Source organism: Palaemon carinicauda, chromosome 29 (genome assembly GCF_036898095.1).
Source record: "Palaemon carinicauda isolate YSFRI2023 chromosome 29, ASM3689809v2, whole genome shotgun sequence".
Classification (NCBI taxonomy): Eukaryota; Metazoa; Arthropoda; class Malacostraca; order Decapoda; family Palaemonidae; genus Palaemon; species Palaemon carinicauda.
The window spans coordinates 74,233,991-74,246,064 of record NC_090753.1 but is presented as its reverse complement, the minus strand read 5'-3'; the positions used below and the strand labels follow the sequence as shown (position 1 = coordinate 74,246,064).

Genomic DNA, 12,074 nt, shown 5'->3' with positions numbered 1-12,074 from the left:
ATAAGGAACCTTAGGACCACGTCTAGATTCCAGCCTGGAGTGGACAACCGACATTCCTTTGAGGTCTCAAAAGACCTAGGGAGGTCCTGTAGATCTTTGTTGGTGGAAAGATCCAAGCCTCTGTGGCGGAAAACCGCTGCCAACATACTTCTGTAACCCTTGATCGTAGGAGCTGAAAGGGATCTTACTTTCCTTAGATATAACAGGAAGTCAGCAATCTGGGTTACAGTGGTACTGGTTGAGGAAACTGCATTGGTCTTGTACCAGCTACGGAAGACTTCCCCTTGAGACTGATAGATTCTGAGAGTGGATGTTCTCCTTGCTTTGGCAATCGCTCTGGCTGCCTCCTTCGAAAAGCCCCTAGCTCTTGAGAGTCTTTCGAAAGTCTGAAGGCAGTCAGACGAAGAGCGTGGAGGATTGGGTGTACCTTCTTTACGTGAGGTAGACTTAGAAGGTTCACTCCTAGAGGAAGAGTCCTGGGAATGTCGACCAGCCATTGCAGTACCTCTAAGAACCATTCTCTCGCGGGCCAGAGCGGAGCCAACCAACGTCAGCCGTGTCCCTTTGTGAGAGGAGAACTTCTGAAGTACCCTGTTGACAATCTTGAACGGCGGGAATGCATACAGGTCGAGATGGAACCAATCCAGCAGAAAAGCATCCACGTGAACTGCTGCTGGGTCTGGAATCGGAGAACAATACAACAGGAGTCTCTAGGTTATCGAGGTAGTGAACAGATCTATGGTTGGCTGACCCCACAGGGCCCAAAGTCTGCTGCAAACATTCTTGAGAAGGGTCCACTCTGTGGGGATGACCTGACCCTTCCGTCTGAGGTGATCTGCCATGACATTCATACCGCCCTGAATGAACCTCGTTACCAGTAGCTTTCGATCTTTAGACCAGATGAGTAGGTCCCTTGCGATCTAGAACAACTTCCACGAAAGAGTCCCTCCCTGCTTGAAGATGTAAGCCAGGGCTGTGGTGTTGTCAGAGTCCACCTCCACCACTTTGTTAAGCTGGAGGGACTTGAAGTTTATCAAGGCCAGAATAACCGCCAACAACTCCTTGCAATTGATGTGAAGTGTCCTTTGCTCCTGATTCCATGTTCCCGAGCATTCTTGTCCGTCCAAAGTCGCACCCCAGCCCGTGTCTGATGCGTCCGAGAGGAGACGGCGGTCGTGTTTCTGAACAGCCAAAGGTAGACTTCCTTGAGAAGAAAGCTGTTCTTACACCACGCGAGAGAAGACCTCCTCTCTTCGGAAACAGGAACTGAGACCGTCTCTAGCGTCATGTCCTTTATCCAGTGAGCAGCTAGATGATACTGAAGGGGGGGGAGGTGGAGTCTCCCTAACACGATGAACAGGGGCAGCGATGAAAGTGTCCCTGTTAGACTCATCCACTACCTGACTGAGCATCGTTTCCTTCTCAGCATGCTCTGGATGCATTCTAGGGCTTGGAAGATCCTTGGGGCCGACGGAAAAGTCCGAAAAGCTCGACTCTGAAGATCCATACCCAAGGAGACAATGGTCTGGGATGGAACGAGCTGAGACTCCTCAAAATTGACCAGGAGGCCCAGTTCCTTGGTCAGATCCATAGTCCATTTGAAAATCTCCAGACAGCGACGACTTGTGGGAGCTCTTAAAAGCCAGTCGTCTGACGGAGCCGGACACAAGATCATGGTACTGCTGCACAGTCTGTGAACTGTCAATCATGGGCAAGCGAGGAAGTACAGTGACAACCCGAATCTGTCTAGACTGTCTGGGTCGTACAGACAACTCCTTATCGGGTTGCTGAGGTTGCCGCACTGCGTCACAACAAGTCACTTCTGTTGGTTGTTGAACGTCTTCCCCGTGACACATTGACTCCGTAAACAAAAAATCCTCTAACAAGGACTAAGCTTGGACTGCATGTCTTGCAACACAGCTCAAGGTCTATGGGAGCAGGTGTGGTAACAGACGGGATTAGCGACTGAAGTGGAACCATTACCTTCCCTGGAAGCATGTTATGCTTAAATAAAAGTCCATAGGAGGCTATGCAGCTAAAGGCTCCCTCCAAATGACAGAGTCCTCAAGGGAATATCAGAAGGAGGGAGAAAAGAACTTTCTCATCTACAGGGACCATATCCTAGAAAAGCTAAGTTCTCTCAGTGAGGGTTCATTGGTGCAAAAGCAGCAGACTAGAAGGCAACGTTATGAAACTGCTTGACAGTCTAGTGAGTTGGCAACAACCAAAGATGTGTGACTGAGAAGCATGCGGTAAGGTATGCAGAGCATGTTGTATGCAGAGTATGCTGTATGCAGAGCATGCTGTATGTAGAGCATGTTGTATGCAGAGCATGCTGAATGCAGAGCATGCTGTATGCAGAGCATGTTGTATGCAGAGCATGCTGAATGCAGAGCATGCTGTATGCAGAGCATGTTGTATGCAGAGCATGCTGTATGCAGAGCATGCTGTATGTAGAGCATGTTGTATGCAGAGCATGCTGAATGCAGAGCATGCTGTATGCAGAGCATGTAGTATGCAGAGCATGCTGTAAGCAGAGCATGCTGTATGTAGAGCATGCTGTAAGGTAAGCAGAGCGTGTGCATGGCGTTTAACATTTCTCAGAAATTCCATGACCAGTGCTAGAGTGCTTTATGCATGCTTGCATGGGGTTTTAATATCAACATAATATTTACCTTACATTCATAACTCATGATTCAAATTTTTGCCATATTTGCGATATTGTTAAAAATATATTGCAAGGAATACAAATATATTTTTATAAGTAATACAAATAACCTCCATTATCATAAGGTTTGAAAATGGAGGTAAGGTATGCTGAACAGCAGAGTCAGAACGAGCTGGAACAACAATAGTTGTGGTTTCCTCTTCAAGACTCTGTTGAGGGAACACCTGAGGCTCAGTCTGCAAAGGCTGATCAAAGGAAGTAGCAGAAGGTAGGCGCATGGGTGGAGGAGGTTGACTCCTGGCATGAGTGGCTGAACTCAAGGGTTGCGCTTGCTGAGTGGTTGGCGGATGCGCAGTAGCAAGTTCCTGAGGAACGAGTTGAGGTTCCTGCGGTGTGAGCTGAGAGCGAAAAGGTAGTGGCTGCGCAGAACGCAGTAAAAATCTCGCAAGTTGAGGCTCCTGAGGCGCAAGGCTAAGGTGTTAAGGTGCTTGCCTTGAGGAGGGTTGAGCTCGCTGCAGCGAGAGCTGAGGAGACTGACTCATGGATGGGAGAGGTTGTACCTCAAGCGAGTGTTGCCTCACTGGTGGAACAGCAAGTGGAAGCGGAGGAAGAGAGGTATAAGCCTCCTGTTCCCATTGCTGAGGTTGCCTTAAGGAAGGCGGAGGGAGCTGCACACCACTGGGATCAGTAAACTCATAACGTGGCTCAACATCGTACGCCTGGCAGGTGGTACTGCGGTCAGGCGGAGCGAGCGCAGGCGGAGCGAGCGCAGGCGGAGCGAGCGCAGGCGGAGCGAGCGCAGGCGGAGCGAGCGCAGGCGGAGGCGCAACCTTCTCAGCCCGACACTCACGCATCAAGACCGTAAGTTGTGACTGCATGGACTGCAGTAGAGTCAACTTGGGGTCGGCAGACACTAAGGTCTGCTGAGGTAAAGCCTTAACAGCAGAGATCTGTTGCGGCAGAACCTTACTCCTCTTAGGCGGAGTGCATTCAACTGATGACTGAGGAGAGTCAGAGCTAACCCAATGACTGCATCCGGGTTGTTGAACTCTAACTTCGTACGTCTGGCATAGGTCTGGACTTTACGTTTAAGAGGTCTTGAGACCTGAGACCAGCGTTTTCTCCCCTAAATTTCTTCTGCAGACGAGCAAAATAAGGGCTCAATCGTCTACGGGTGGGAGTGACGGTCTCGGTAAGACACGCCCACAACCACCGAGGATACTTCTGTGCGCCGATCAAGGCCTGCTGAACCCTTTTGTCCTTCGACATTGCTTCTCCCCTGGGCTTGGGAGCTTGCAAGAGGTCCCGGACTGGGAGGACGACTGGCGCGCACAGAAGTACCCTCACGCACAACACTGACACACTTTGCGCTAATCACTTATAACTTTTGATTTTCTGTTTGCACTTATTTCACTGAACTCGAAACTTTAAGTGGTTTGTACCTGAAACACGCAATTCTATCCTTTCTCAAAAGTTAGTAATTGCGAAAACAGAATTACAATGTAACAGAAAAATCTAATGAAAGATAAATAATTCAGTGGCTGGAAAGAGACTAAACACTAGATCACTCTAGAAACGTTTACCTACTTCCCCTAAAGAGACTAGGGAGAAGAGCAAAAACGATAACAACGTTACTCGCTTGAATGAAACGTTTATCCTCCTCTTTCTCCCTCCGTCTCTATCTCTCTCTCTCTCTCTCTCTCTCTTGACTTAGAACCTGAGAGAAGAGCCCAATCATATATATCGTTAAAACATATTATTGTTAAAGGAAAAAACTGAAATATTTCCCAAAATGAAAAGTTCCTTTATTAGGATTAAAACCATTAAGTTAAGAAAGAATGAACAAAACGCTAGACACGGTTACTCTTACTGCAACGTGAAACCGTGAAAATTCTTTCTCTATCGTAACGATAGAGCGCAAGTTGAACGTTCTGAACGTCAACAACTGCAGAGACAAAACAAAACGTTAGTTCAACTTTGAAAACAGTACTAGACTATCAAAGAAATTCTTTCAAAGACATTAAAATAGCATAATATGTTAACAGGTAAAACCGAAATGACGGGCTCAATGTTAATTAACTTCGGTACCAAGAAAAGACCGCCTACTATTAGGAAGGTCGAATATAAACAAATATAAAAATTAATTTTAATAAGTTTATAATAAAAGGAAGTTAATCGAAGAGGCCTATAAGAGGCGGAGAGATATAAAATAAATCTATAACTTTTGTTAAGCAAAATTAAGAAAGAGAGTCTATACTCTCTTAGACACCAACACTTCCGTCTAAGGGAAGGGTCGGCCATTTAAAGGTGAAAGAGAGTTCATACTCTCTTCGTCACCATAATTAATCAAATTAATTCCAAAAGCTAATCTAAGCTAATATAGAAGTTTCCAGTAAAGCGACAGCCGAAATCAAAGAGAAATACTTCACCAAAGTCGTGAAAATACTCCAAGAACATAAGCATATCCCAGAACGTCTTGCCGGAAGCACGACAGAGGAAAAATTGAGGAGGTGTCAACAAGAAGTACTATAGTACCTGGCCACAGGTGGCGCTGGTAAGTACACCCCCTTCTAGTATTGTGATAGCTGGCGTATCCCTCCATAGAATTCTGTCGGGCAACGGAGTTGACAGCTACATGATTATCGGGTAAGTTTAATATTGAAAATATGAGTTTTCTCAAATTATTTGTATCAGAACAGTTCTAACTACCTAAAAAAACACCAGAAACACTCATTATTTTCTTCTTTAATATTGTGCTACAGAAAATATTTACCGATCAAGGCATCCTAAGTCCGTTTAATTTAGTGAGGGGGCAAGGCATTGAATCTTAGGTAAGCTCAAGTGGGGACACAAGGTTTCATAATTCAGTGATGGTGTATGGACAAATATCTACCCACAATGCTAAGACATTGCTCTTTGCATACCTTAGTAGGTATATATTATTCACATGGGCTTTAACAAGGTAGGATAGAAGTCTGTAAAGGAAATCCGGGCTGTTAAGGATACTACCTTCAATAAATCCTTACCTGGGAGCCCCTTTCCTGACTTCAAAAAATGTGACACCACTAACCTATGGTTAGCTGTTACTGAACTATGGGTAGGTAACAGGTGAGGAAAAGCCCTATGATAGTCTATTTCTGACCATTATAAATTGACCTACACATCTTAATTCAAATACTAACCATGAATTGTACCATTTAATCAAGTTACCAAAATAAAATGAACCAAGGTTGTTCTGACAACTAGAATGTGGAGCCTTTATAGTTAGTCAGGACGGAAAATGTGTAAAATTTTAAAAAAGACTTGAAAACCACATTTCAAAAAGAAAACAAATATAAGAGCACCACCTAACCTAAAGTTAAGAGCCGTATCCTTACCTATTTACCTACAGGAAAGGCTACGGCCCTCTGAGACGACCCTCATAGCTTACCCTGACACGAAGCCTTAACCCTGTGTTGTCTTCCCAACCGGTTTCACTTCTGACAAGGTGACACTAAATCATATTTTGTATATAATAAAACTAGCTTAATATTGTATTTCAGATAAAAGTAAACAATATTTTCCCCATAAAGAAAATTGATTTGATAAAAAAGTTTACTCCTATCCCAACCAACTACATATAACCCAGAGGTGTGACAATGCCACAAGGGTTTGTTATATATTGTCTATCTTTTAATGTTAAAATGAAAATATCATAATGATTTGTAAATCAAAGGTACTGTTGTATTCTAGAACAAGAACTTCTGGTAATTTCTGGAAATTTGTCGTCTCCATCTTTGCTTATTGCATTATATAGAATCCCAGGAACTTTCCAATTCTCAGAGAAAACGTCTGTCACGTAAATAAAAGAAACGATCAATGCGTTCGAGACAGAGACTTGCTTCGCCCATCGCTGAGTGCATTTGTGAAGACAATTTTTTTGTGACACTTGTTGTGACGCTGCTTATTTTACTATAATTTTTACAATGCTGCCGACTTTTCGAGGAAAACAAGGAAATCTTGAAAGATCCGAGAGATATGCATGATAGAGGCCACTTGTATGTATGATGACACCCATGCCCCATAACTCTCTTCCCTTGCTGGTAGTGAAATGGGTTGCGGATCAAACGCAGGGTAAGTTAAAAATACGGCAGTGTAAGGGGGTCGAATGGGGAGTTAGCCCCCGTTAGGTAAGTAGGTAAGAACATGGCTTGTAGGTTAGGTTAGGTGCAATGGTCTTCCAGAATGGACAGTTTTTTGTAGTACAGGGGCATCTCATGAACAACTAGAAAATGATAAAAATTCCCATTTTTTATGCACGAGGGAGGACCTGGCCGATGTTATTCAAATGCTCAAGATCGGATTTCATCAGAATTATCTTGAATTATCTCGCCGACCTTTGGAATTCGTCGCACTTATCATACAAGTCTCAAACCACTGGCCTGTATTATATTGAAAATGTGTAAATTATATTTAATTGGTTAACTGTGAGTATTTTATAAATGTAAAATATTGCAAAAAAAAATTCCTCTTATATTCAGCAGCTTTTTTATGTTAGCTGGCTGTTACTTTCTTTTGTTGTTACATTTTTTGCCATTTTCTACACAAAATTATGGTAATACAACATATAAAACTATATTTTCTATAATCTAAATTTTGATGTTTTGTTCTACATTAACACGATTTTCCCAAAACAGCTTTAATCAGCATTTCTCAATAAAACGTTACTGGTGCAGCATCTATACATTTGTTTAAACCCCTAATCATAATTGGCTGGGTAATAATTGAATTCCATTATGTATATTAGATAATTAACACCGAAATATTAGCCCACACGGCTAAAGCACATAGCAAAACATGATCCGCTTGGCAGAACACGGGAGCAACGAGATAATGTTTTATCACGAGCGAAGTGAACATAGAGAAGAACAATAACTGATGAATATTTGGTAAAGTTGCGACGGGACCGAGTGTCATTTTTGAAGAGAGCGTAATTTTTTCTATAAGAAAAAGTAGTTTTTTTCCAAGGTTACATTGCCCTGTAATACACTACAATAATACCAAATATTTAGCTCAATTAAGTGAAAAGGAAGTAATACCATGAACACTGTTACGAACGACTTCATAGAATATGGGACTGAAAGTCCCGTTTTCTATGCGTCCAGAAGTCCTGGCTATCAAAAACTCCAGCGTTCAGCCCGTTTCATTAATATTACTCGGTGGTGGACCCACCATAACTCAAAATCTATAGATTTCCGTCAGAAATCATTCTTCAAAGGTTCAAAATACTTAAAAATACAAATTATTTTCGTTTAGTTGAGCTGTAGATAATATTGTTTTATCAAATAAATTTACCACCGATACAGACGACCGTAATAGGGGCTAACACAGGATTAGCCTTTGACGAGCTGAGGGTACGTAGGATAGTCAATTTCTGAGATATAATAATTAAATTTTCCATTTTAATTAAAATATTTACAATGAATTGTACAATATAACCAAATTCCAGGAAGACTCCCACCCCAGGTGAACCCAAGGTTCGGTAAACCCCCTTTCATCCACGGTAAGCAAAAACTATCCACAATTATATCAAACACCGGCCATAATTAGAGAATATCTCACCGCAGAGGACGAGAAGATGTCAAGAGAAAGGCAGGGACATTTTGTTCCTCCTTTTCTGAAAGAAGAACCCCGTGTTAAAGGCGGTCTGGAACTCTGGAATGACTTGTGTTTACTAACAGGTTCAAGTCCCAGGTTCAGGGTCGAGGCATAGTCCTTACAACGGCGCCTCTTGTAATCTTGCGATGTCTTTTAAGATTTGGGTTTTATCTTTCTTTTTAGTTTATTTTCTCTTTATAATACAATAGGTATAAACTATATTTCTTCTTTTCTATATTCCATTCAATATATAAAACTAATTACAAACTCTCTTTGGCTTCCCGTCGCTGACCCTTAGACAGTGTTGCCACCAGGGTTGCCAGGTTGGCCTTTTTCGGTCCATAAAACTCCAAATTTGTCCTTTTTTCGTGCTAGATATCTAAATTTGGCCTTTTTGAAATAGGCTAGCCTTAAATGCTATATTTTCTGCCTTTTTCTACTATTAAGTTGACCTTTTGAAGCTGCAGTTCATCAGAAGTTGCCCTTTTCTCATTTGGAAAATCTGGCAACCCTGGTTGCCACAACCAAGGACTGCTTGATATGCTAACGTCGTTAATAGGAGCAGGAATCTTTAAATATTTTCCTATTATCTCAACGTTTAGAATTAATTTCACATTGATCTTTGAGATCTAATAGGACCTGATTGCCGAACTCTTTTTTTCTTTTTTTCAACTCAACAATTTGTCTTAATTTTACATTTACAATTATCATATATGACAGGATCAATACACAGTGTGTAGTATATTAAGGAAGCATGTTAACTGCGTTAAGAGATATTTGAAAAAAAAAAAAAACTATAATGAAAATAAAATGTACGGAAGAATAAATTTGTAAGCGATTTTGGTGAAAATGGTGTCTTATGCCTTCCTGGTTTCAGTCTCCTCAGATTAGATACTCACCAGAACGTCAGCCGGGCAAGCCCAACACCCCACTATGGTGCTAAACCACAGCAATTTGCCTCCCTAGTAAACAGCATAAACTCATGACTCCTGGCTGGGATCGATCTGCTGCCATGTAAATGCTAAGCGAACATTTTTCCACTGTACTAGTCAGGGTGTTTGAAATTTATTAAAAAGTGGGATTCTATGAAAAGGAAAAGAGATGGGGATGTAGGTGCAAAGATAAGATATTAAAAAGTGGGATGAGAAAGAAATGTGGAAAGGCTAGTGAAGAGAAACTGCAAATATTGGTGAAAATAATTTCCCACTCTATGATAACCTTATAATGTTAGGTCTGTGTCTTCTTCAATTGCACAAAAATTGGCTTATTGAGAAAGTCTTTCAAGATTTTCGGTGATTAATCCATTCTGAAGAAGTTTTTTAATTCTTTCATTCTACCTTGTTTCGAATATTGTTCTCCTGTCTGGTCTTCAGCTGCTGATTCTCATCTTAATTTGTTGGACAGAAACTTACGGTCTATTAAATTTCTCATTTCTGATCTAGATATTAATCTATGACACTGTCGTTCAATTAGTTCATTATGCTGAATGTTGCATAAGATTTTTCACAACTCTGACCATCCTTTACATTCAGATCTCCCTGGTCAATTCTATCCTGTTCGTAATACTAGGCAGGCAGTTAATTCTAATAGCCAGGCCTTCTCCATCATGAGGCTCAATACTACACAGTATTCTAGAAGTTTTATTCCAGCTGTTACCAAGTTGTGGAATGATCTTCCTAATCCAGTAGTTGAATCAGTAGAACTTCAAAAGTTCAAAGTTACAGCAAATGTTTTCATGTTGAACAGGCTGACATAAGTATTTTATAGTTTATATACGACATATCTGTTTTGATATTACTGTTTTTAAAATATTTTATAGTTAATTTTTTTCATATTGTTTATTTACTTCCTTATTTCCTTTCTTCGCTTGGTTATTTTTCCCTATTGGAGCCCTTGGTCTAATAGCATCTTGCTTTTCCAACTAGGGTTGTAGCTTAGCTAATAATAATAATAATAATAATAATAATAATAATAATAATAATAATAATAATAATAATAATAATAATAATAATAATAATAATAATAATAATGTAAATTGTAAGACCAATTCTTTCACCCTTGTTGCTAAACTGCAGCAACCTTGCTACACACGAAATCAATCTCTCTCTCTCTCTCTCTCTCTCTCTCTCTCTCTCTCTCTCTCTCTCTCTCTCTCTCTCTCTCTCTCTCTCTCTCTCTCTCAGCATACATTATTTCCCAGTAAATCTTGTGTCTTTCCCACTCTCTCTCTCTTCATCACGTGAATGTCACCTGAGCCCATGGACTCAGGTGAGAAACCATGAGATTCACCATGTCATGACATAGGAAGTGGAATCGAGTAAAATTGGCGCTAAGGGGATTACTCACTTGAAAGGTCTCTTTCCCGCTTTTAACATGCGTTCCCCGATTTTAATCACTGTGCACTGAACAGCAGTGCCCAGGTGGCTGGAAATTCTCGTAGAAAATAGCAGGATGATATATATAGCTCCACTGTTCACCTCCAGTACTTTTCTCGTATTTTATTTCCTGATTTCGTTTCCTCACTGGGCTATTTTCCATGTTCGAGACCTTGTTCATATTATATAGTACTTTTCCAACTAGGGTTGTAGCTTAGCAAGTAATAATAATACTAATAATAATGATAATAATAATAATAATAATAATATGGCGCCAGCGATTTTTAATTTCTTCTTTCTCCCCTGTACTAAGAAGCTGTCTTGGTTGTCTTAAGTATCATTAAGAGGCCTTCACCTAATTAAATCATTATGAACAGAAAATACTACTTTATAAGTAATTCCCGTTAAATTTAATATAATGAAGACTGACAATTGTATTACGGAAGCTTTAAATGTAACGTCAAGAACTCCTTTGCCTTAATCCAGTTTTTCCTGCTCACTGTATTATTAATATTATTATTATTATTATTATTATTATTATTATTATTATTATTATTATTATTATTATTATTATTATTATTGAAGAAGTCAGTTTCATTAGTACCGTTCACTTCAAAAGTAAGTTTATTGCCCCCAATGTATTCTCGCTTCTACTACTTTCCACGAACGCCAAAATTAACACATCAGTTAATCAGATTCATATGGAATATCATTATCCTTTCTCTGTACTATAATATATAAACAACCATAGGACACTAAGTGGTCAACAAATCCTTAATCTCGCTAAAAGGATTTAATTTAGCTGACAGTTTGGGACCAAAGGCCTTGTCTGGGTCGAAACCAGCTGACAGTCTGGGACCAAAGGCCTTGTCTGGGTCGAAACCAGCTGACAGTCTGGGACCAAAGGCCTTGTCTGGGTCGAAACCAGCTGACAGTCTGGGACCAAAGGCCTTGTCTGGGTCGAAACCAGCTGACAGTCTGGGACCAAAGGCCTTGTCTGGGTCGAAACCAGCTGACAGTCTGGGACCAAAGGCCTTGTCTGGGTCGAAACCAGCTGACAGTCTGGGACCAAAGGCCTTGTCTGGGTCGAAACCAGCTGACAGTCTGGGACCAAAGGCCTTGTCTGGGTCGAAACCAGCTGACAGTCTGGGACCAAAGGCCTTGTCTGGGTCGAAACCAGCTGACAGCATCGGCAGTGAGTTTAATTAATAATTCCGGCTTTGGATATCAAGAACGAAAAAGTCTTATTAAAAAAACGTTTGGTATAACTTTCGTTTATTTTATGATACAACGAAGATTGTGTGGGATTAAGAGAATAAGATGAAAGGTGGAAGAAAAGCTTCTTAAGAGAACAGGAAAGAAATATATATATATTTGTATATTCATATATAGCT

General features: G+C 40.8%; 2 protein-coding genes across 3 annotated transcripts in view; both read right to left on the bottom strand.

Moving 5' to 3' along the window:
• Nucleotides 1-8,408, bottom strand: part of LOC137622242 (E3 ubiquitin-protein ligase NRDP1-like) — a 63,180-nt gene extending 54,772 nt beyond the window's left edge. For both annotated transcript variants that reach the window (XM_068352746.1, XM_068352747.1), the window contains exon 1: nt 8,270-8,408. The gene's annotated coding sequence lies outside the window, so the exon portion shown is untranslated. The remainder of the gene's footprint in view (nt 1-8,269) is intronic.
• A 3,027-nt stretch (nt 8,409-11,435) lies between these two features.
• On the bottom strand, nt 11,436-11,870 carry LOC137622662 (uncharacterized). The gene has a single exon (XM_068353262.1). It carries the CDS (start codon nt 11,868-11,870, stop codon nt 11,436-11,438), a length of 435 nt encoding a protein of 144 aa, XP_068209363.1.
• Between the last annotated feature and the right edge of the window lie 204 nt (nt 11,871-12,074).